The sequence below is a fragment of the Poecile atricapillus genome, chromosome 11 (genome assembly GCF_030490865.1).
Source record: "Poecile atricapillus isolate bPoeAtr1 chromosome 11, bPoeAtr1.hap1, whole genome shotgun sequence".
Taxonomy (NCBI): domain Eukaryota; kingdom Metazoa; phylum Chordata; class Aves; order Passeriformes; family Paridae; genus Poecile; species Poecile atricapillus.
In genome coordinates, this window is record NC_081259.1 from 1,424,395 (window position 1) to 1,450,574 (window position 26,180).

The 26,180-nt window shown below is 41.8% G+C and overlaps 1 protein-coding gene across 3 annotated transcripts in view; it reads right to left on the reverse strand.

Moving 5' to 3' along the window:
- The window catches only part of MAP2K5 (mitogen-activated protein kinase kinase 5), a 133,695-nt gene that overhangs the window by 80,298 nt on the left and 27,217 nt on the right, over positions 1-26,180 (reverse strand). For all 3 annotated transcript variants that reach the window (XM_058846791.1, XM_058846790.1, XM_058846792.1), the window contains exons 8-12: positions 24,894-24,958; positions 14,110-14,149; positions 7,811-7,879; positions 7,624-7,705; positions 3,656-3,717 (exon numbers count right to left, since the gene is read on the reverse strand). In XM_058846791.1, coding sequence (XP_058702774.1) covers positions 3,656-3,717; positions 7,624-7,705; positions 7,811-7,879; positions 14,110-14,149; positions 24,894-24,958 — 318 coding nt within the window. The remainder of the gene's footprint in view (positions 1-3,655; positions 3,718-7,623; positions 7,706-7,810; positions 7,880-14,109; positions 14,150-24,893; positions 24,959-26,180) is intronic.

Below are 26,180 nucleotides of genomic sequence, written 5' to 3' on the forward strand. Positions count from 1 at the left end.
AGGGAACTGGGATGGATCTCAGGGTGAGGGCAGAGATCCCTCCCCATCTCCTGTGGGAAAGGCTGAGAGAACTGGGATTGTCCAGCCTGGAGAAGCTCCAGGGTGACCCAGCTGTGACCTCCCAGGGCCTGAAGGAACCAAAAACAAAGATGGAGAGAGATTGTTCCCAAGGGATGGAGGGACAGGACACAGGGAAGGGCTCCCAGTGCCAGAGGGCAGGGCTGGATGGGATTTTGGGGAAGGAATTCCTCCCTGGGAAGGTGGAGAGGCCCTGGCACAGGTGCCCAGAGCAGCTGGGGCTGCCCCTGGATCCCTGGAATTGTCCAAGGCCAGGTTGGACAGGAATCCATTCCCTGTGTCCTGTCCCTCCATCCCTTATCCCAAATCCCTCTCCAGCTCTCCTGGAGCCCCTTCAGGCCCTGCAAGGGGCTCTGAGCTCTCCCTGGATCCTTCCCTTCTCCAGGGGAACATTCCCAGCTCTCCCTGGATCCTTCCCTTCTCCAGGGGAACATTCCCAGCTCTCCCTGGATCCTTCCCTTCTCCAGGGGAACATTCCCAGCTCTCCCTGGATCCTTCCCTTCTCCAGGGGAACATTCCCAGCTCTCTCAGCCCTGCTCCAACCCCTGGAGCAGCTCTGGGGCCTCTCTGGAATTTCACATCCATGAAAAGTCATCCACAAAAGGTTGAGAGGGCAGAAGATGAGAAAGACAAACCCGGTGGTGCCATTTCGGTTGGAAAAGCCCTCCCAGATCAATGAGTCCAACCACAGCAATCCCAAAGCTGGCACCAAAGGAGTGCTGGGATGCAGGGAAGGCCTGGATGAGCTCCATCCTCTTCTTCTGGAAATGGTTTCACTTCAAAATAAACTGCCACAAATGCAAATTCCAATTAAGAAGTGTGAGCAGCTTCCATGGATTCCTGCACTGGACGTGTCTTGGGAGAATAAAAGACTTTGGGCATGGGGAAGGGGCAAAAAAACCAGACTGGGGGAGGAAAAAAAATATGGAAACTGCAGCTTTTGTGTGGCAGCAATCCCAGGATTTGGGTAAAATCCCAAATTCAGGGGGATGATGGGGTCTGTGCAGCCCCAGCCCCTGGAAAGGCTCTGCTGCCACCTCAGACTCAAGGAGGCTGAAATTCCTGTGCCACTGAGGAATTCCAGGGAAAACAAAAGGATTCTTCTGCCTGATTCCAACAATTCTGCTGCTCCAAAAATCAGCAGCAGAGCGGAGGAGCTGCTGGCTCAGGCTCAGCGCTCACCTTCTGCTCGGGGAGCAGGAGGAAAGGGTGAAGATTCCCTTCCATCAACTCCTTTGTTCCCCTCATTCCTGACCCCCTGCTCTGCAGTGGGCACGGGGAAAGCAGGAAATAAAATAACTAGGAAAAGTGAAATATCCGTGTCAGGGAGTCAGGCTCACAGGCTGAGTGATCAGGGACAAAATGACCCCGAGGGGAATAAAAATAAAAAATAAATCCAGATATGGAGACATAAAAGGTGGGGCTGGAGCATCAGGGATGAGAGGAAAACTGGAGAACACCTGTGGAATGGCAAGGGGAGGATGGGGGAGACACAAAACCGAGGTGGGGATGGATCAAACCATGAGTGAGAGAAGGAAAAGGAGAAGGAATGAGATGAAGGAATGCTGGAAGCCCAACCCAGGATTATCAAACCATCCTCATCAGGAAAACCGGGAATTGTGTGAGCAACTTCCCACTCCCTGCTCCAGAGGGGAGAGGAGATGAGGAGGTTTTCCCTCTGAACTGAGGTGAAAAGCACTCAAATTCCACAAGGAACTGGCAGGGACATAATGAGCAGATCTGAAGCTGCTGAGAGAGGGAACAGCATCAGAGAGGGATGTTCATCACCCTGGGCAGGCCACACAAATTAAGAGGAAAGGAGAGCTGTGAATTACAATGAACACAGACTAAATAGCTGCCTGTGTTGGATTAAAGGATTTAAATTGTCAGCTTGATGTATAATGAATGTGAAAAGCCAGCACTTAATTAAATGGCACATGATAGAATAACTTTGTTATGCTTTAAACTGCTTAAGTTATCAAAGTGTTCCTTATTATTTCGCAATTGTTTTGCAGTATCTCCCTCCCTGGTGAGATCCACTGAGACATTGGTCATTACCCTGTGCTCAGCTGTGGGGAAAGATGGATTTTTGGGGAACTTTCACATTTTCTGTCGGTCTGTAATTTGAGTTTTCAGTGGATTTTTAGCAGCTGAAGGCTGCAGAGCCCTGAGGATGATCTACCAAGGGATTGAAGGATCCCATTGTCAACACCTGAAGACCAAAGCCAGGAGATCTGTGGGTTCTTCTGCCAGCACAGCCTCACCACCCCAAAAATGACCCCAATTAACTCTTCCCTGGGGCTGCTCAGGTGTGAGAGACCGGCCTGTGCCAAGGGAAGAACTTCACCCTCCTCACCAGCCTTGAGAAGACACAAAATCTCTTCTGCCTCTGCATTTTGCTGGCAGGAACCAACTTAAACCTCCAGGCTGGCAAGGAAATCCTGCCTAATTCCAGGCAGAATTAAGGAGAGTCAGGATGGAAATGACACCCTGTGAGATCCTGAACCTCCTCCTGCACAGAGAGCAGAAGGGCTTAAAATATTTAATAATAATTTAATAATAACAATAAATATTCAAACAAACAAAGCTGATTGAAAGCACTGCTCCATCCTGATGGGAAGAAATGCTGGCAGGGAGGGATGGGACCACACAGAGCTCCAGAAATTTAATTTTATTTTTCCCTTTTATCCCACTCAATTTATCCCATCCTTCCACATGGATTTGTGTAACAGAATCCTGGAATGGTTTGGGTTGGGAGGGACCCTAAAGCTCCACCCCACTCCACACCTCCACTGCTCCAACCTGGCCTTGGACATTCCAGGGATCCAAATCAGCCATAGAAAATCTGGGAATTCCATCCCAGCCCCTCCCCACCTTCCCAGGCAGGAATTCCTTCCCAAAATCCCATTTAAATCTCCACTTTTCCCACTCTGGAGCCATTCCCTGTGTCCTGTCCCTTATCCCAAATCCCTCTCCAGCTCTCCTGGAGCCCCTTCAGGCCCTGCAAGGGGCTCTGAGCTCTCCCTGGATCCTTCCCTTCTCCAGGGGAACATTCCCAGCTCTCCCTGGATCCTTCCCTTCTCCAGGGGAACATTCCCAGCTCTCCCTGGATCCTTCCCTTCTCCAGGGGAACATTCCCAGCTCTCCCTGGATCCTTCCCTTCTCCAGGGGAACATTCCCAGCTCTCCCTGGATCCTTCCCTTCTCCAGGGGAACATTCCCAGCTCTCCCTGGATCCTTCCCTTCTCCAGGGGAACATTCCCAGCTCTCCCTGGATCCTTCCCTTCTCCAGGGGAACATTCCCAGCTCTCCCTGGATCCTTCTCCTCTCCAGCTTTTGCTCACAGGAGAGAAATCCCATCCCTGCCAGCATCCCATCAACCTCCAGAGGCTGTGCTGCTCATTCCAGAGGAAGTTTTCCTCCATCCCAGACTGAGCAGAATTTGGAGGAGCAGCAGGAGGAACCCTCCTCTCCCACCTCTCCTGCCCCAAAAAACACCCAAAAATCACAAATTCCCCACGCCCACAACCCCAAAAAAACCCCAAAACCAGAGAGATAAAAAGCAATAAATTACTCACAGCCACCGCTATCCTCCCGAGAACGTGTTCTGGAATTTTCCTGTAAACATCCAGAGAACCCCCTGCAGGAACAAACAGCTCAGCTGAAAAGTGCCCCAGATCTGCAGCCTCCAAGGGTTCCCTAGGCCTTGGTTATTAATAAAAACACCACCAGTGACAGAAAATAACTGTGTCAGAAAATATCTGACCCTAAAAACCCCCCAACCACACAGAACAGCACTGATTTTCCCTATTTATTATTATTATTTCCTGATTATTATTATATTTCCCTGATTATTCTTAATTTTTTTAATTTTTTTTTTTTGCTTCTAGCATTAACACTCAGAAATCAGCAGCAACAAAACCTCCCAGGCACAGAATATCAACATTAAAGAACTCCAAACTGCGTGGAAAAAAGTCTTGGGAATAACAAAATCATCCCAAAAAGCAGATTTGAGGGTCCAAAGTATCCCAACTCCTGTCCCCAAAGCCTGGTGCTACCATTCTGTGCTATCCAATATATTCCTACCCATGATTAAATGGATATAAATACCCAATTAAATGGATATAAATAGCCATTTAAATGGCTATAAATATCTATTTTATGTCCATGATTAAAGCCATTTCCTCCTGACATCACACCAGGGAGGGTTTGGCCGTGTCCACGCCGATGGCTGAAATAAAATTCCTGGATTTCCTGGGGAAGCAGTTGGAATTTTCCCAGGAAATCCAGAATTTAGAAAGAACCTGGCACAGATTTGTGGGGATGTGGGATTCCCTCTAAAAAATCCCTCCAGACATTCCCAAGGGATTGGGAAATCTCCATTTTCTTCTGGAAAAACAAATCAAAACAAATGTCCAAAACATCCCTGGGCTGAAACACAAATTCTTAAGGCAAGAAAAGAAATTTAAAAATGAGAATTAAAAAAAATCTGCAAGCAGAATGAAGCAAATAAATGGACAAACTGAAAAAGAGGAGGTTGGGGTGGGATTTTGGGGTTTTTTTTATCCCCTTGTGGTTTTCACTGTCAGAAACAAACTCAGTTTGGTTTCTGATTCCAAGTTATTGAAACTCCAGTCCTTCACTAAATTTTATCTGTGCTGTTCACACGTGGTTTATAATTAGTGCCAGTTTTAAGAGGAAATATAAATGCTGTGGGGATGGAAATTTGATTTATAAACATAAACACAGACAGAAATCACATGGCCTGATCATCCCTGTAACATATCCTTCTATTTTACACCAAAAAAAAAAAGGTTTTTCTTTTCATCACACCCCAAAATTCCAAATTTGGCTGTTACAGCTGGCAGGAAAAATGAAGGAAAGCATTTTTTCGCCAAAAAAATATGAGGAAATCAAGAGGTTTGTTGGTGGAGAAAAAAATTCTGTAAAAAACCCAAAAACTTTTCCAACTCCAAAAATGTCAGGTGCCACACCTGTACAGAAATCCAGGTGAACTCTGGTCACATCTTGTTTTCCAAGGGGAATTTAGCAGGAATTCAGCACTTTGAAGGGAAAGAGGCACCCACCCAAGTGAAAAGCACTTCACCACCTTCATCCAAAACATCGACTTTATTCCAAATAAAAAGGGAAAAACTCATTTCACATCTCTGCTGCTCTTTAAAATCAGTTGGCTGATCCAGGTCAGCTCAACCTCAGGGCTTTGGTGTTTGAAGGTTTGGAATTATTTTGGGTTTTTTCCTGGCTGCAGGTACCAGGGAAGCACCAATTTGTGCCCCTGAGCATCCCAAAAGACTCAGATCCAGGTTATCCATAAAGGAAATTCCTTTTATCCATAAAGGAAATTCCTTTTATCCATAAAGGAAATTCCTTTTATCCATAAAAGAAATTCCTTTTATCCATAAAGGGAATTCCTGGGATCTGCAGTCCTGGGACATGGATTCAGCAAATAGAAACTAAAACATCCAAAAGGGCTCAAAAATGTGGCAAAGTTCACCTGCAGGATGAAAAGTGGTTTTTTAATTCTCTTTTCCTGCATCTTTTTGAATGAAAATTAAAGCTCTGGGTGGGTGGGGGGATAAAAACAAGGCAAGGCCCCTTTTATTTGCATTTTGTTCTTCCTTTAAGTAATTTAAATTAAATTATTTGCATTTTGTTCTTCCTTTAAAGTAATTGCTGGTGCTTTGTGCCAGAAGGAGAGCACAACATGAGGCAGAGCACGGGGTCAGCCCCAGAATAATTCCCAGCCCTTTCTGCATGGGCAGCAAACTCTGCCTAAAGGCTGAAATCTTTTCCAAAAGGAATTCAGAGCCTTCCTGTCCCTATTTATTCTTATTATTTCCTGATTATTATTATATCTTTTATTAAATATATTTTATATATATTAATGTATATTTATTTATATTTATTATATGTTTATTATATTATTTATTTATTTATATATATATAAATAAATATATATAAATTATATAATTATTATTATATTTCCCTAATTATTCCTGATTTTTTTTTTTTTGGAAAAATCACTGAATTTTGGGAGCACAATGGGAATTTCAGGAGCTGCTCCAGGCAGCTGTTGGTTTTGGCAGCAGGTTTTAAACCTCGCTGTGTGTGAGAGGGCAAAGAGTCACCACAACAGCAAAGTAAAATCGTGGGGGTTTTGGGGTTTATTTAAAACAAAACCTTGAATAAAAGACTTTTTTGTCCATTTTGTGAGAGAAAAGTGGGTGCAGCCATCACTGGGAGTGTAAAAAGGGAGAAATCAAAGTAACAGATCGTTTTAAAAGGCAGAAAACAAAATGCACCATCAACCCTAAAGGAAGGAAGAATTTAACTCGTGGGGTTTGGGGATTTTATAAATAAAACATTGAATAAAATCTCATTTTTTCACCCAGAGAACACTGGAAAAGGGGTGCAGCCATCACAGGGAGGGAGGGAAAAGTGCAAAAAAGGGAGAAATAACAGTAAAAACAGGATTTTAACGAGGAGAAAACAAAATGCACCATAAACCCTGAAGGCCTTCACCCATCAGAAAGGAGGAAGCTGCTCAACTGTGCCAAACAGGTTTGGGGATTTATTTTGGTTTTTTTCCCTGCCACAAAGTGAATTATTTGGGAGATCTTTTACACCTCAACTCAACGGAATGTTCCCCTGGAGAAGGGAAGGATCCAGGGAGAGCTGGGAATGTTCCCCTGGAGAAGGGAAGGATCCAGGGAGAGCTGGGAATGTTCCCCTGGAGAAGGGAAGGATCCAGGGAGAGCTGGGAATGTTCCCCTGGAGAAGGGAAGGATCCAGGGAAAACCTGGCAGGGGCACCAAATGCTGGTTCCTAAGGAAATCCTGGTGGGATGAGCAGGCTCTGGCTCCACGGGGAAAGTCGGGAAGACACGCAGGGACAGCATCTGCCACAAAAACACCTCGCAGGGAGCAGCCAGGGTTACAAAACTGCTGCCACCAGGGCATTGTCCCAGCAGGAATATCCAGAATTCCCAAGGCACAGCTCTGCAGGGGTCTGGGATGGTTTTGGGCTGAGGATTCGCGTGGGGAGGAAGAAGAAGGAGCTCGGCAGCGAGCTGGGAAACAGCTGGGCTGGAAAATAACTCCTTGCCTGGTAATTAAGAGACGATTTCCACTGCAAACACCCAGGACATTGGGTTAATAGATTTCTTGAAAGGAAAAGCTGTTTTGGCTATCAAAACACTACAAGTGAGGAACAGCTGTTTTGTCAGCGAGGACAGATTGCACGGGAGGCTCAAATATCAAACCACAAATTAAGGCTGCGTTTATTTCTCTTCTATTTACATTTTCCATAAAAGTAAGCGAAGTTCCACGCAGGGAAAATGCAGAATATCCCCCAATCCCAACCTGCTCTGGGTTTTTTTAACTACCTGCAATATTATTAATGCTGCAGATTTTTGAGTGTTACCATTGCATTTCATTCTACAGGGGGAAAAAAAAAAAAAAGTAAATAAATTTCCTTTCTCATTTAACGAGTCTGCAATCAAAAGCAAACTGGATCCACTACTCACCATCCATGAACTCTGTGCACAATGAAATCCTGTTTTCTACAAAAAAAGCACCATAAAATCCTATGATATACGAGGAGTCGCACTGGGGAAAAGAGAGAAAAAGAAAAAAAGAAAGCCATGAGGCTGTTTGAAAATCTGCTGGAGGAAAACTGAAGCAAGAAGAATTCCAGGGGTAAAATCCACACACCTTGTAGAGAATTTCTAACTCGGACATGATCTGCTTCTGGAGCTCCAGGGTTATATCCAAGGGTATCACCTGGAACACAGAAATACACAGAGTTCATGTAAAAGGGGATTATTCAAACAGCCATGGACTAAGAATCCCTGTGGGATAACAAGAAAAGAGAGGAAGAGGTGGAAAGAAGATTTTAGCAGGGGGAAATGGAAATGAAAGGATTGACTGATCATCTTGGGGTGATTTGGGTTGGGTGGGAAATTAAATCTCCTCCAGTGCCAGGGCAGGGACACCTCCACTGTCCCAGGCTGCTCCTTGGATATTCCAGGGATCCAGGAGCAGCCACAGAAAATCTGGGAATTCCAGCCCAGCCCTCCCCACCTTCCCAGAGAGGAATTCCTTCCCAATATCCATCTAAATCTCCATTTCTCCACTCTGGAGCCATTCCCTGTGTCCTGTCCCTTATCCCAAATCCCTCTCCAGCTCTCCTGGAGCCCCTTCAGGCCCTGCAAGGGGCTCTGAGCTCTCCCTGGATCCTTCCCTTCTCCAGGGGAACATTCCCAGCTTTCCCTGGATCCTTCCCTTCTCCAGGGGAACATTCCCAGCTCTCCCTGGATCCTTCCCTTCTCCAGGGGAACATTCCCAGCTCCCAGCCTGGATCCTTCCCTTCTCCAGGGGAACATTCCCAGCTCTCCCTGGATCCTTCCCTTCTCCAGGGGAACATTCCCAGCTCTCCCAGCCCGGCTCCACCCTTGGGAAACACCCAAGCTGAGCTGGAGCAGCTCCAAGCAGCTCCTCACTGGGAAATTCCTCCCTCTCCTTCGCCATCCTCCCCTCCTCTCTCCCCATCCCAGCTCCCAGCGCGCCCAGAGCAGCTGGGACTGCATCCACAGTGCCTGCACTTCCCAGAGCTCCAAATTCCCAGGATTTTCAGGGCAGACCCTGTTAGGAAGGCACCAAAAATCCAACTGAACATGGAATTCTTTGCCAGGATTCTTTGAAGATCGGGAAGCTCCGTTGTTAAGCTCTGCTTTACAAAGCAAGCCGGGCTCAACGCTTTAAGCCAAGCTCAGTCTGCCCCCACCCAACACTTCACAATTTCATCCTTTAATCTAAAGGGGGAAGCAAAATTTAATCAGATTTTGGAATCAGCAGAATAAACACGACAGGAATAGCGCTGACAGGACAGAACAGAACACAGGGAGCCCATTTCCAAACGCAGCACCAAAATCTGTCTCCAGGAAAAACCAATAAGCTGCCTCCTCCCAGAGCTGGCTGCGGGGTTATTTATAAAAGCTGTCACTAAACTAAATTGTAAGTGGAATACAGGGCTGCCAAGAAACATTTAACACGCTTGTCCAGATCAATAATCATTTGCCAACAATATTCCAGGTTTTTTTTTTCCCAGCGTGAAAACCTTAGAAATTCATCTGCTGGGATCCCAGCACTTGTGCTCACTGAGAATCACCAGAATTCCATCTTGGCAGCGGTGTAAAATTGAAATTTTATCTCAGTTCTGATCCCACTGAGGAATTCCTCTGACCCCAGCAGCAAAAATTATCCCTGAGATCCCAAAAGCCAGGCCTAGAAGGAGGAAAGGGCTGGGGTTCGTTTGCATTAAGCCTAATTAGAAACATCCCAATAACGAGGATAACCTGGGAAAAGCAGAGTTTTTCCATCTCCAGGTGCTCAGGACACCAAGGGAAGGGCACAGAGGAATTACAAGGTTATTTCACCCCAAAATTAATTAATAAATTTATTTACTAATAATATAATATAATATAATATAATATAATATAATATAATATAATATAATATAATATAATATAATATAATATAATATAATATAATATAATATAATATAATATAATATAATATAATATAATATAATATAATATAATATCAAGGTGATTTCACCCCAAAATTAATTAATAAATTTATTTACTTATAATATAATATAATATAATATAATATAATATAATATAATATAATATAATATAATATAATATAATATAATATAATATAATATAATATAATTACAAGGTTATTTCACCCCAAAATTAATTAATAAATTTATTTACATATAATATAATATAATATAATATAATATAATATAATATAATATAATATAATATAATATAATATAATATAATATAATATGATATAATATAATATAATATAATATAATATAATATAATATAATAATTAATACTTATCAATTAATAATTTTTTCACTGTTTTCTTCCACCTGGAAATGTGTGACCCCACACCTGATGTCAAGGCTGGAGGAACCTTATTTATTTACAGCACAAAAAGACTGAAAATTATATTTTAGATCCCACCTTAACCTGCATTTATCATCTCCTTTTGTATTAAAATTTTCAGGCTTATTTTGTATGGGTAAAACAACAAAAAAAAAATCTTCCAGGAAAGAAATCAATCTAAAAAAAGATCTCAGAGTCGCTCCTGCTGAGGATGGAGCTGTGGAAAAAAAGATTTGGATGGAAATTCCTGGAATTCTGGAATGGTTTGGGTGGGATCTCATTTCACCTTCCACTATCCCTGGCTTTGGACATCCCAGGGATGGAGAATCCCAAATCAACCTGGACAATTTCCACAGCTGACACAATGAGATGGAACATGAAATAATTGTTGGTTTTTTTTTCCCTAAATCCTAAAATTTCCTGAATTTTTTTCCCCTTTGGAAAGAACTTTGCAGCACAAATCATCATTTCCCTGGAATCACCCCAGTGAGATTCCTGGCCAGGATTTATCCAGGGTCAACATTGGTTGGAATGGTTGAGCTGGGGAAGGATTTTGGAGCAGAAAAGCAATTTAAAAAAGAAACTTAAATGACATGGAAATCCTCTGATCAAGTTTTTATCCCCAAAAAAATTTTATTTTGGAGCCATACTGGGGCTGAACTTTGGAGAGAGGGATGAATCCACCCCGAGCTGAGCTGGCAGTTGAGTGAGTGAATTATAATTTACTCCCTTGCTCAATTAGAATTAGTGAGAGGCCATTAAAATATCCCAAATAAATATAAATACAGCAATTCATCACAGGCTGTCACGGATGACTCTCCCCATTTGCTGCAGTGGCGCTAAAGGGAAGCAGAGCAAAAAAATCACGGGGTCAAATTCAAAATATTCTGCTTTAATTTCCAGTTTTAATCCAGGCTGACATCGTTGTCTTTTATGGTGTGTAGAGCTCAAAGGAAATCAGTGTACAAATGATTAATCACAATAAAATTAAATTAAACAAATTGAAATCACAGCTAAAAGCAGGGGGAGAGTGGCAAAAAGCCACTGTAAATTCAGTTTTCACTTGAGTTTTCCCCCTTTAAATAGGGAAAAAAAGTGACTTGGAAAAATAAATTAAGTCCTCTGGAGGTTAAGGTAATGTAAAATATGGAAAATATCTTTATATTATATATAAAATATGGAATTTGGTGCATCACTGAGGGATTGTGTTATGGATTATTCTCTTTAATAAACATTATTATTATGATTAAAACAGCAGAAAGTGGTTTAATCAACAGGTTTGGGGTTATCTTGGTTTTTTTTAATTTATTAAAATTGTGTTTTATCAGTCAAAAAAGCCTCAAAATGCAGAATTCTGCCTTCCCAGGAATGGTCTGAGGTTCAGATTTCAAGATTTTTTTCTGTTTATATAAGAAAAAGTTACCTGGGAAAAAGGAATTAAACCCTCAGCAGGTTCAGCTTATATAAAATATGGAAAATATCTTTATATTACATATAAAATATGGAATTTGGTGCATCACTGAGGGATTATGTTATGGATTATTCGCTTTTGGTTATTTACCTGCTGAAAGTGATTTAATCAACAGGTTTTGGGTTATTTTTTCTAATTAAATCTGTTTTTTATCAGTAAAAAAAGCCCCAAAATGCAGAACTTTGCTTTCCCAGATCCCTCTCCTGGATCCTGACAATTCTGGGTCAAAATATTGGATCTGTGTGAGGATCATGCCAAGAATTTGGCACTGAAATCCTCTTTAATTGCTGCTGGTGTCAAGATAGAAGGAATTTAATTAATTCCTTTTTATTATGATGTAAAATCGTAATTATATATATTGGAATTATATATAATATAAATTATCTATTATATAAATTACTTATCATGTGGGTTATATAATATAAATGATTATATATAATATATATTATATTGAAAATATAAATATATAATTCTATATGTTAGAATGATATATAATTATCTATCATATAAATTACTTATAATGTGGGTTATATAATATATTAAGTATACTATATAAATATATTAAATAAAATATATTATCTATAAATATATATTAGAATTATATATAATGTAGAATTACGTTAGAATGTTATATGTTAGAATTATGTATAATATAAATGTTAGAATTATATATAATATAAATGATCAATTATATAAATTATTTATAATGTGTGTTATACAATATATAAAATCTGCAATATAAATATATTATATAGAAATATAGAATATAAATATATACAATATGCTATAATATATACATTATATATATTATAATATATATTAGAGATATATATTATATAATATTATAACATGTATGTTATGTATGGTTTAATATGTTGTAATATGTTATATTATATAATAATATTATAATGTAATATATATTGTATAATATATACATTATAATAATATCATTATTATATTATATTATATACATATTTAGATAATTATTATATTATATTATATTATATTATATTATATTATATTATATTATATTATATTATATATTATATAATATATTATATTATATTATATTCCCAGAATTCCCAGAACCTCCTGAATTCCCAGAATTCCCAGAACTTCCTGAATTCCCAGAATTCCCTGAATTCCCAGAATTCCCAGAATTCCCAGAACTTCCTGAATTCCCTGAATTTCCTGAATTCCCAGAACTTCCTGAATTCCCAGAATTCCCAGAACTTCCTGAATTCTCAGAATTCCCTGAATTCCCAGAATTCCCTGAATTTCCTGAATTCCCAGAACTTCCTGAATTCCCAGAATTCCCAGAACTTTCTGAATTCCCAGAATTCCCAGAATTCCCAGAACTTCCTGGCGCTCCTGAAGGTCGCGGATGGAGCTCGGAAAAGCCAATTTGAGGAAGCACTGGAGCTTTTTTAGATCCACATTTAAAGTGTTAAATTGTAATAAAGTTTTGAATTGTAATAAAGTTTTAAATTGTAACAATAATAATAAAAGTTAATCAATGATAAACAATAAAAGTTTTCATTGTAATTAAAAAAAAATCCCATTTATTGTTTAGTTTTTCGTCCTGTTGTACCCATCAGAACACAGAGAATTCCTGTGTAAAAACACATTAAAAACTCCTTTTAATAAATTTAATAAATTTAATAAATAATAAATAATTTTAATAAATTCTGGAGCCACAAGCTGAGCCCAAATCTGAGGTCAAACCACACAAATTTTGCTCAATAAATGGAAATATTTCATTTAAATCCTGTATAACTTTTCCTTTTTAAACTGCATTTCAATCCTGCTTCCACCACTCCTCCTCTCCCACTCTTTATCTCAATTATCCCGGAATTTAAGGATTAAAGGATGGGAAAAATTAATTAAAACCCCATTTATTTTCCCAGATTTTTAAGTAATTACTCCATAAACTACATTTTAAAATTTACCTTTTTTCTTTTTTTTAGATCACCAACTATTAATTGGAATTGCATGAACTCAACAATTTCATTTTCCAAATCTCCACTGAAAAAATTGAAAAAAAAAATAAAAACACATTGAAAAATTCAATTTTTTGGCTTATTTGTGTGCAGATGAACCATTAATAATTTCATTTACAAATTTTCTAATTTAATTAACAAATTGCAACCAAGAGCTGCCACGCTCTTGCTGGTGTTTTATGCCAGATTTGAGTGAATTTCAGAGAAAATTGGGATTTTTTTTGACCATAAAATTCTACAAACTCCAAATTTAATCCAAACAAGGAGCCCTTGGAAACATCCATGGAGACACCAAAATGTGGAATTTTCAGGCAATTCCTTGTGGAAAAATCCTGAATTTTGGGAAATCTGAGCTGATTGGGAATGACCAAATTTACAGGCTGGGGTTTTCCTGTAAATAAATAAAGGAGTAAATAAAGGAATAAATAAAGGAATAAATAAAGGAATAAATAAATTTCCTGGAAAGAAATAAATTAATGCACTAAATCAAATTGAGAGAAAAAAAAACAGAGAGAAGGGAAGGAAAGCAAGGGCAGAAAAAGCTGGAAAAAAAATAAAATATCTGGAATTTCTTACCTTGACTGCCAGGATTTTTCCACTACGGACGTGGTAAGCCCTGGGTGAGGAAAAAATTTGATAATTTGAGATGATATAAAATTCCCTCTGTGAGGATGTGCGAGATAAATACGCTCATTTCACAGAAAAATGAGTTTTCCCCTCCTAAATTTTACATCAAGCCAATTTTATCCAGCATTTCTAAAGGAAAACTGAGGGGAAAAAAGGGATGAAAAATATATTTACAAGGGAACCACTCATCAGGGTTTGTATCTTTATTTTTGATATAAAATACACACATGGAAATATTGATACAGCAGAAAAATAAACTATAAATGGGAATTTAACTAAATCATTTTGCTTGGAAAAGACCCCCAAAATTAAGTCCAACCTTGAATTTTTCCATTTCCCCATTTTAATTTCAATGGAATTAATTAAGATGATCACCGCTAATTCAGAATTTTCATGGAAAATCAGGATTATCTCACCAATCTGCCAGTCCTGTGGGTATTTTCAGAGACAAGCAGCTGCACCAATTAAATCAAATTAAAACAGATTATGGCCAATTCTTTCTCAGAACTTAAGGAGCCACAGAAAAAATCGGCAAAATTCAATTTCTGCGTTTATTTTATGGTTAGAGGGGGCATGAAAAAATTATTGCTGATGCTCACATGTACCCAAAATAATTTTCCAGGGGATTTCAACAGCAGTTTATCTTAATTTCTGAGGAGAAACACCCATAATTGGCTATTTAACAATGACTTGACCACGTGAGAAAATAAAAGTAGATTAAAAAAAAAAAACCAACCCCAAAACCTCCTCAAAATTCAATGTAATTTTGCATAAAAACAAAACCATTAAAGTTTTCCTCTTCACTGGTTTTACTGTCTCACCCTGATTTATGGCAGCACTGTCAGAAATGTGGCAGCAACTTTAAAAAATTCCAATATTTTACCTCTCTGTACCTCCAGCAATTATTAGTGAAGAAGAAAAGCTTTAATACTTGGGTTTTTTGGGGTTTTTTTTGCATGCAAAATCACCCAAAGAGGTGAAAAACATAATTTAATCTTATTTATAACCCTGAGCGCTCCCCTCATTTCTGGTAATGGCTTGGAAATAACTTAAAATAATTAAATATATTTAATACTTTTAATTAGTATTATAATTAAATATTTAATAAACTAATATTAACACTTAATATATTAATACTTAAAATACTTAAACTTGGAAATCCCTAAAAATTTCAACTTAATTCAATAACTCCTGGATGGATATTTAAGGAATGGAGTGGCACCAGATTTTAGGGGGAAAAAAGAGAATTTAAGAAGGCAGAAGAGGAAAAAAATGAGTGTAAAAAATGAGATTATCAATGGGAACTTTGATAGAGCTGAATCCATGAATCCATGAGCTGATCATTTCTCCTCCAAATTTCTGGTAATGGCTAGGGAATCCCTAAAAATTTCACCTTAATTTAATAACTCCCGGATGGATATTTAAGAAATGGAGTGGTGCCAGATATTAGGGGAAAAAAACCCAGGATTTAAGAAGGCAGAAGGGAAAAAAATGAGTGTAGAAAATGAGATTATCAATGGGAATTTTGATACAGCCAAATCCAGGAGCTTTAGGGATGAATCAACAGTGGGAAAACATTTCAGATGAGCAGGAATAAGGGATGATGAACATTTAAGCAATGGAGTGGCACCAGATTTTTAGAGGGAAAAAATCAGAATTTAAGACGGCAGAAGGGAAAAAAAATGAATGTAAAAAATGAGATTATCCATGGGAATCCATGAGCTCAGGGGATGAATCAACAGTGGGAAAACATTTCAGATGAGCAGGAATAAGGGATGAAGAACTCCTGGATGGATATTTAAGCAATGGAGTGGCACCAGATTTTAGGGGGAAAAAATCAGAATTTAAGAAGGCAGAAGAAGAAAAAAATGAGTGTAAAAAATGAGAATATCAATGGGAATTTTGATAGAGACAAATCCATGAATCCATGAGCTGATCCTTTCTCCCCCAAATTCTTGGTAATGGCTTGGAAATCCCTAAAAACTTCACCTCAATTGAATAACTCCTTGATGGATATTTAAGGAATGGAGTGGCACCAGATTTTAGGGGGAAAAAAGAGAATTTAAGAAGGCAGAAGGGGAAAAAATGAGTGTAAAAAATGAGATTATCAATGGGAATCCATGAGCTCAGGGGATGAATCAACAGTGGGAAAACATTTCAGATGAGCAGGAATAAGGGATGAAGAAGATGCTCCACAGCTGTTGGCTTAATAGGGAGCAGAGTGGACAGCTTAATTAGCTCGTCAGGAAAGCTGATCCTTTTTCCATGGGAGAGATCTCCCGTTTCCCAGCGAATTATAAAGGGAAGACTCGATTATTTAATTATGACGCACGCTAATTCATCCGTGGAAGTTCGGGATCGGTTTCCAGCAGAGGGCAGATACCTGGTTTGGTTTACAGAGCACTGACAGCACCAATTTAACATTTAATTATCGTTGGGAATTGGATCACAAAGGAGAGGGGAGCGCCCCGGGAGCGTGGCCGGGGCTTTTGGGATGCCAGGATGGGCAGGAATTTGTTTACTCCAGGCTGATCCAGCATCTCAGTTGTCCTGCCCTTCCCCAGCACAATAACTGTAAAGTGATTAATGGAGGTGGAACGGGAGCTTTGGTTACACCAAAAGACAACCCTACACCTCTGCGGTGTTTTAATTAACAGCTAACGCTTCAAATTAGGCTGGAGTCGCTGCAGTAATTACCCCTTCCACGTGTGGAGGGAAAAAGGGGGTTTCTAGCATGTTCTGTGGGAGTGGAAGGTGGAATTGATGTTTTGGTTGCGGTCAGCAGCGCTAAAATCCTGGATTTCAGACCTTTGTGAGGGTTCTGAGGGATGAGCTGCAGAAATCCCGTGGGATAACGAGGGAAACCAGACTTTCAGTCAATCTGTGGATGTCTGGGAGGGGATTAAACCAATATTCCTGCTCTGGTGCCACCTCCAAACCCATCATTGTAGAACCAGGCAGGGAAAAGCAGCAAAATCCCATTTTCCTAAATTTTTTTTTTTTTTTTCCCCTAGTTTTTAATTGCAAACCCCTTGCCCACGTGTGAGTGACACAAAAATGGTCACAGCACGAGCAGGGGCTGAGTTTGCAAAGATCTCTGAGCTTTTTCCAGCAGCTTTTCCCATCAAACCCAGGAAATCCTCACCACAAACTGAGTTTAGCATTATGGTAAATCTCAAAACAAACATGATATCTGCCTAGAAGCCAAAATTCATTACATTTATTTTAAAAACTCATTTATTTTACCACGATAAGAACACCACTGAAGGAGCCTGGAGCAGCACAAGATCTGCTTCCTCCAGCCACCAGGATAAACCCTTTCATTTTTCCCCCACAAAAAAACGATTTCTAATCAATAAGAAATTCCTTGGCAAGCAGGAAGGATTCAAGGGAAAGCCATGACCTGTCTGCTATGCCAATGAGTCAGTCAGAAATATCACCAACATCAGCAAAGATGACAAAATGATGCAGTGACAGAGGCAGTGATGGGGCCGCGGGATCCAGGCGTGAAACGCTCTCCTCCAGCCCAGGGAAACCTCAGAGTCACCAGGGCTGGAGGGACAGGACCCAGGGAAGGCTTGGATGGGATATTGGGGAGAAATTCCTGCCCTGGGATGGAGATTCCTGCCTCTCCCAGCACTGGAGCTCCTCCTTTCTTACCAGGAGCTTTCTCCTGATGCCCATCTGGACTTCCCAGGAATATTTTGGTTCCTTTCCTGTGCCTTGTTTCCCTCACAGCTTTGGGAATCCGTCACCCACGTTTGTTAAAAACAGCAGCACATCGTTTTCCTCAAAAAGGCTGGAAAATATCATCCCATTTCCCCAGAGTTCACTCTCAACACTGCACTGAGGAGCTGCAGATGAAGCTCTCCAGACCCACACACCAGAGGTCTCTGGGGCAGAGCATTTCCCAACAGAAATAAAAGCCTGAAGCTTCTCCTTTGAGCTCAGAAGCTCAGGAAAGGCCGAGCTTGCAGCAAAAGCAGCACCTTCAGACAGGAGGGCACAGAAAGAGCCAAACTGGACATTCCTGAGAAACCACCACCAGCAAAAAGCCGGGTCAGAGTCAGGCAAAAAGAACTCAGCCCTGCAGGATGGCTCCACACAGCAAATCACCCAACATTTGCTCATTTTTAACTGGTTTTTCCGCCTGCTGCTGCAGGTCAGACCGTGGCAGAGCGGTGACAGCAGCCTCACGTTCTCCCACGGCCATCCAAAGAAAGAAATTCAAATTGTTTCTAGGAAATAACCACTTTGCCAGTTGCTGCCTCCTGCAATAGCAAAGACATTAGCCTGACTCTGTGGCTGTTAAATCAGGGAAGCCAAAGTGCAGAGCAGTTGGAAAAAGGAGATTTTATGGGGCTGTGCTGGTTCACAGCACAACCTCCCCTCCCTCCGAAATGCCACCGCAGATGCTGGAGCGCTGATTGCAAAATGATTTGCTGGGGAAGTGGCAAACAAACAGCAAATAGTGGTGTTTGGATGTTCAAACTTTGGGAAAAAGAGCCCAGCTGGCAGCAGAGGCCGCAGGAAGGAGATGCTGAGCAGCAATGGCTCGCTTAACCCAGCTCGGTGCTGGAATCCAAGCTCGGGGAACGAGGATCCCTCACCTCTCTGTGCTGTGCCCTGCTCCTCTTTCCAGCTGTACTTCCACCAGTCTCCCTTCTCTCCCACAGGCAAAAATTCAGGGTTAACCTTGGGAAATGGGATTTGTGCCTGTCCCACTGCGGGACAGCCCCGAATCCTGAGGGAGACAAGGAAGGAGGAGGGAGCTGGAGCAGAGTGTGGTGCCAGCAGCAGCGGCATCACCGCGCCTGGAAGAGAGCCCGGAGTGAATCCGGCACAATTCTGGGAAAAGGAACGTGAAGCAACAGAGCCTGAGCCAAAAGGGAATCTTAATTCCTTCTTTGGTGGCTGGAATTAAGATGCCAACACGAGGGGTTGATCAGCTTGGAGGGGAGAAGGATGCAGGGAGAGATTTCCAGGTCCTGAAGGGGCTCCAGGAGAGCTGGAGAGGGATTGGGGACAAGGTGTGGAGGGACAGGAGACAGGGAATGGCTTCAGACTGGAAAAGTGGAGATTTGGATGGGATATTGGATATAAGGAATTCCTGCCTGGGAGGGTGGTGAGGCCCTGGGCTCCCACTGCTAACAAGACACCAACTCCCATTTTCCGCTCGCTTCATCTTCCCAGCTACGGACATCCAACACAAACAAAACAACTTTAATTTAAGAATCATCCAGTTTCTAATTAAACAGCCATAGGCAGCTGGCTGGATACATTTTAATCAGTTTCAGTAACGTATTGATTGGATACTGAAGCTTAAAAATTAAAAGTAAAAAGATGACCGGGGAATCGTCCCATCTCAGCCCAACAGTAGAACCCTCTGTAAATAACTCCTCTTTTAACCATCAGCTAAATGAACACTTCAATACTGCACTACAAAGTCTTCTGCAAAATTACTTTAACTAACAAGCAGAAATTTATCAGCTTCAGCCAAAATCAATGCTGAAATCAATTTGAACACTGGTTGTGTCTAAAGGGGCTCATTGGCAATTTAGGGAAATTACACCATGTAAATGCCTGTGCTTTAATTGAACAGTTTCATCAACTAGGCTGTGATTGCTGTCCATTCATTTATTTACTTCCACTGCAGCTCCCATTCTGCAGAGGAAGGGGTTTTGTCAGCCTCAAAGGAGGTACTTTATCTTCATTTTATGCACTTTTGTGCATAACAGATTTTACGGGGCTGGCTGGGGTGGCAGGCAGCGAGTGACCAGCGAGCACTGGTCAGTCTTCTTTAAACCACACTGGAATTAGATCAAACCCAGTGGGGCATCCCCAACTCAGCCAGGTATCGCTGTTCCAACGCTTCCAGAGGGACTCAAAATAAAACCAAACGAGAGAAGGAGGAAATGAATGCACAGGAAAGGGGGGAAAAAAGGGAAATGTCTCCACAGGAATGAAGGGAGATGCAGTTTTAAGACTTCCAGGGGTCAAAGATGGGTTTTAATGCCAAACAAACCTGTGATCCTTCCCTGAGCACCAGGCTGGGATAAGCACTGGGGAAAAAAGGTTGGGAGAAGCTTCCCTGGGAGTGAAGCTGGGTCAGCTCCAGGCTGGGAATCCACAGCTCCATCCCTGCCTTGGCCAAGTGATTCCATCTCTGTCCCCATCTGCCAGGGCCCAAAGCAATGGGAATGAAAGGATTTCACCAAGAGGGAAATGACAGCTCCTGTGGGTGCTGGAGAACAGAAAGATCCAGGGAAACTCTGGAGAACCTTCCAGGGCCTGAGGGGAGAGGGATTTGGGATAAGGGATGGAGGGACAGGACACAGGGAATGGCTTCTCAATGGGAGATTTAGGGTGGGATCTTGGGAAGGAATTCCTGGCTGGGAGGGTGGGGAAGGGCTGGGATGGAATTCCCAGAGCAGCTGTGGCTGCCCCTGGATCCCTGGAAGTGTCCAAGGCCAGGCTGGACAGGGCTTGGAGCAGCCTGGGATGGTGGAAGGTGTCCCTGCCCATGGCAGGAGATGGAATGGGGTGGGATTTGAGCTCTCTTCCAACCCAAACCCAACATTCCAGGATTTTGTGAGCCCTGTCCTGCAGCAGCAGAATCCTCAGCCAAAGCTCCTCAAGGCACCACCCCAACACAGGGAGCTGCTTTCCCTCCACCTCCCTTCCCCACAAACGCAGCTCAACTCCTCCAGATCCCTGCTCCAGGGCTGCCACAGCCTCCCCAGCTCTGTCCCAGGGCAGATCCCAGCTGCCCCATCCCACACTTCCCATGGAACGTTCCAGAACGTGCTAATGGGGCACCCCGAGGCTGCCTGAGACGGGGAAGGGAGGGAAGGGCAGATGCTGCAAGTGCAGAATTGCTGGAGGAAATTGCTCAGACAAATTAAACTCCCTCCTTTCTCCCCGTTTCCCAGGCTATCCAATTCCTCGGCGCGGGGCATCATCCACAGCCGCTTCTCTCCCAATTTCTCAACTTCAAAGTGAAACCTTCTGCTTTCACAGCATTTTGCTAAGATGGGAACTGATGTTCCCATTCCTTCCCTCTCTCGCAGATCCCAGTAACTCCCAAATTAATTAGGGCATCATTGGGGCTTTATGGGTATTTCTCCTTTATGCTCCTGCTGCTGGAGACTCCGACAGAAGCCAGGGAGTTACAAAACCTCAGTGTTAAAATAAATCCCAGGAGGCTGTGCCGTGCCCTAAACGGAGTTCAGGGCATCTCACTTCTCCTTTCTCCTCGAAAAACAAAAACTAAAGTAAGAATAAACCCTTCATTTTGCTCTGTGTAAAGGAAACAGCGACGCTTTAGGCACGTGATGTCAGGAAGACCTGACAGAGGAATTATTTGCCAGAGACAAACACCTCTACTTGGTGATATTTAGGCTCAAAATATATAAAAAATTAAGGATTTGAGGTCTAAATATTTTAATGAAGCTAATGGGACTGGCTGGCAAAGCACATGCAGACATTCCAAAGCAAATCCTACACCTAAGGAAAGATCTCCTCAGAGAAGTCTCTGCAGCCACTGATGGAGCCCAAGGATGCAGGACAAATGTCTTTTTTAAACAAATATTATTTTAAAAAATAAGATTTCCCTTTTTAAAATGTCTTTTGGACTGAGCAGTGAATGTTTTCTTCCAAAAAAAAAGCAATTTAAGCCACTCCAGAGATGCCTTGCCACACGGATGTTTGGGAAGAGCTGAAATGGTGCATCCTCCACCTCACCACCATAAAACAGGCAGCTGAGCTTCAAAAAAACCACCTAAAATCGGGATTTAAATACTCCAGGGACAGGAAATCAGAGTGAACAACACCACCTACCCACAGCACCTGGCAAACAGCAGAGGAGCACACTCAGGTGCTTTGTTCCAGCACTTTTTACCCTTTTCTTGACGATCTTTACCCAAAACAGGGCACACTCTGCCCGCTGAGCAGCACTGGAAGAATTCCTGCTTTCTGCTGGAATGTTCAATAGACAGTTTGGGCTCGTTTTATATTTTCTCACATATTTTTTGAACATGCAAGCAACCAAAAAAGCAAAGCTAATTAACTGGTTTTGCCGTATCTAACACGAGAATTTTTATCGTTCCTTAATTAAGCAAACAGCGGATCAAAAGGTAGGGGCAGAATAAGATGTCAAAGAACTATAAAATCCCTTCTTTTTAGAACAGGGAAAAAAAAAAAACCAAAAAACATTTAGATTCAGCAAGTTCTCCCTAGAAATATTGCTATAAAGTATTGATTTTTTTACCAGGCTCAATTGACTGAAAAGTTGTTTGTATAGCAATATTGGCCGAGCCAATATAGTGGAACAATTTTGCTCCAACACAGTAATCAAGTGTATTTCTAAAGTATAATTATACTGTCATAAAAATAAAGCTAAGATACCTCTTCTCTCCAAGCCATAAACCACTCGCAGCTGTAAAGAACCCAAATAAATGAAATCCATTTTCTAACTAAACATTGCCTTCCCAAAGAGAACAACCCCACCTCCAGCCAGGAAAAGTTGATCAATACTTCAATCTCAATAAACTATTCCAATAGTGCTTCATTCCCATGGAAAAATAAAGAGAGGATGGAGAATTTTCATTTTTTGCTCGGCCCTGAACGCTGGGATATTTCATTGCCATAATGGATATGAGGGAGGATAAAGAGCTGGGATAAAAAAAATAACAAGAAATCCCCCAAAAAAGCCAAGATAAGGATAAGAAAAAGATAAAAAGATAAAAAGAAGGGCGTGGACAGGCTCGTTGTTCAGCCACAGATCGATCCCCACGCGGCCTCTCCTCCCCACGCCGGAGAGGGAAACGGCCCAAGCTCTGCAATCCATTTTACCTGACAAATGTTCATTGATTTACTGGGATAAAATATCTCTGTGGCTGGGGCAGTGCAGCTACCTGGGAGGATTCCACCTGGAATTCCTGATTTCCTGTCGGGACGTGGCTGCTCCGCTGGAGAGGGAGGATTGGGAACTCTTTGGGAAGGGGGGATTGCTCCAAGGTAAGAGGTTGTACCACGGGGTTGGAGCCTCTCTGCTCTGCAGCCAGGCTGGGAGAGCTGGGAATGATCCCCTGGAGAAGGGAAAAATCCAGGGAATCCTCAGAGTCCCTAAAGGGGCTCCAGGAGAGGGATCTGGGTCAAGGGATGGAGGGACAGGACACAGGGAACGGCTTCCTACTGGGAAATGGGAGATTTAGGGTGGGATCCTGGGAGGGAAATCCTGGCTGGGAGGGTGGGGAGGGGCTGCGCTGGAATTCCCAGATTTTCTGTGGCTGCCCTGGATCCCTGGAAGTGCCCAAGGCCAGGCTGGACAGGGCTTGGATCCAGCAGGGACAGTGGGAGGTGTCCCTGTCCATGGCAGGGGTGGGATGAGAGGAACTGAATTCCCTTCCAGCCCCAAGCATGGCAGGATTCCGTGATCAGCTGTGAAATATCCACACATAACCACAGTGCCCGTTCCCAGGAGAGGCTGGAGGAGCTCTGCAGCCACTGCAGAACCTGAACCACAGAGGAACACCCAACACAGAAACACCTCCCTGACACAGGACAGGGCTCCTGCCTTTCCAGGTGAGATGTTCCCTGTCCCACAGGGCAGGGAAATGCCACTCCAGGCAGGGGATCCCAGCTCCACACCTCCAGAAACACGGGATGGTGTCCAACAGAACATCTACACCCAAATTCCCTGCTGAAGCTTCCCTGCCTCCTCACCTGACACCACCAAGTCACCGACTGAGCTCCAGAGCTCAACATCCTCTCCCATATCTATAATAAAATCAGAAAACAACACCATTTCCTCAAGTTCTAGGAAGATCCTTCTCCAGGAAAATATCCACGAGATTTCTGAACCACCTTTCCACCCTCAAGCCCAACCTGACTCTAAGATCCCATCCCAAGACTTCACTTCCTCCTTGGAGCCTTTGGAAGTTCATTTCCATCAAAACCTTCTGTCGTTTTGTAATGCTGGCAGCCAATTAGAAACTAAACTAAATGCACCGTGGCTTTTAAAACATTTTAGGGGAGAAAAAAAAAATTAAAATAAAATGTTAATATCAAAGTTAAAATGTCTAAGGTATAAACAAAACCCTAATGGGATGCTGGGTTACTGTAGATGGTAAATAGCTCTCTGGAGGAAACCTTTATTACTCCCTCAGGGCTTTCTGACAAAGTATGGATTTCTTAATTCCCACTGGAATATTTTTCATACCCCACTGCAGACTATTAAGTCCCAGATATGACATTCTGTAGTTTAAACTTTGCACAAGGAGGAGTTTTCTCAACAGGAAAGTCTCGTGTTATTTTAATTTTCAAATTAATCCTGGCCGCAGGGTAGGAGCAGCAATGCTGGAATTTGGGGGGGTTTATCCAGCTTGGGGGGAGGGAGGGGCAGGGCACTGGTGCCACCACATCCCACTGCTGTCACCCCAAGGAGAGCCAGCAGGAATCCCAAATCCTGGAGGCCAATCCACCATCCCAAATTCCACCTGCCAACCCTCAACTCATCCCCCAGAAAATACTCAAAGCTGCCTTAAAACCGGAATAAAACCCCCCAGAACGGTTTAAAAGCCGATATCAAGATTATCATTATTTTTTTTCCCCTGTGAGGGCCCACCCTAAACCCCAAAAACGTGACAAATAAAAAAAAAAAAAAAATCACCATGAAATCTGAATTTTTTGGACAGATTTCCACTGGAAATCCCCCCCACACCACCACTCACTTGTAGACGGTGCCTCCGTTGCCGTGGCCGAGGATGTCTCGGTATCGAATGTCTTGTTCATTCATCTCCACAAGAAAGAAAGAAAAACAAAAGAGATGTCATGCTGGGGATGGAAATGTCAAGGAAAAGCAACTCCAGGCCATAAACAACAAGCAGTCTGGGTCATTTCAAGTTCAGCTGCAAGAACGAGAAGATCAATACAACATTTGCTGTCCAATTTATAAAAGACGATACCAAGGGACAAAGTGATGGAAAGTTTAATGACAATTTGTTTGCCTGGGTCATTTCATTAAAGTTTGATAAAAGGTGTCAAAATGGAATGATATAATATAGCTCAAGAGGGTCAGGGCACTGGTACTGAGAGGAAAAGGAGCAGCACAGAAGGAAAAGTTGGAGGTGAACTGAAAGAATCCTGGCAGCTGGAAAAGTTTGGGGTTTTATTCTGGAATCAGCATAATTGAGTGGCAGCTCACTCACAGCTCAATTTATGCATAATTATTTTTTTTTAATTTAAAGAATATATTTTAAAGGAAAAAAAAAAGCAGTCTGGGATTGCAATAAAAGCGATTTTTCTTGAAATACACGACAAATTCTCTGCTTTAACCTTTCTGCTTGCTGGGACAGCTCAGGTCCTCAGCAATTCTGCAGCAGCTGATAATAAAAACACACTGCAAATTCCTGAATTTGCCATCTTTTTAATATGGATTTTACAACAGCTTAACAATATTGCCCAAGCAGCAACTGAAATGAAAAATCAGAGTTAAACCTTCTCCTGGATGAGCACACTTATTCTGATTTTGCAGCTGTTAAAAATATCACTAAAGATATTCTTGCAATTCACACTTACACTTTAAAATAAATGTTTTAATCGGAATTAATTCTGGGCTGAAAGGAATTTTCCTTTTCTGGAAAAGATTCCCCCATTGCCTGATGGTTTTAAGCAGAAAATGTTTGGGTAAATCCTGCTCTGAAAAGGTATTTTCCTAGGAACCATTAACTCATTTTCAGTAATTACTTGTATTTTATGGGACACCAAGTTAAATATTTCACATGACTTGGCCTGGCTGCTTAAAGATGTCATTTTTGTGTATTAACACAAGTGATGATAACAAGCTCAAATGTCCCAAAGAGTCAATACTCAGCATTTCTAATGACCAGAGAATGAAATATTTTATTGATTCAGAAGAAGTTGTAAGGACAGAAATGATTCACCCAAAATTGATGGTTTTTCCTTTCACTACCTGAGCAAAAATCGTGGTTTCTCACAGGAATTGCTACACAGGGATG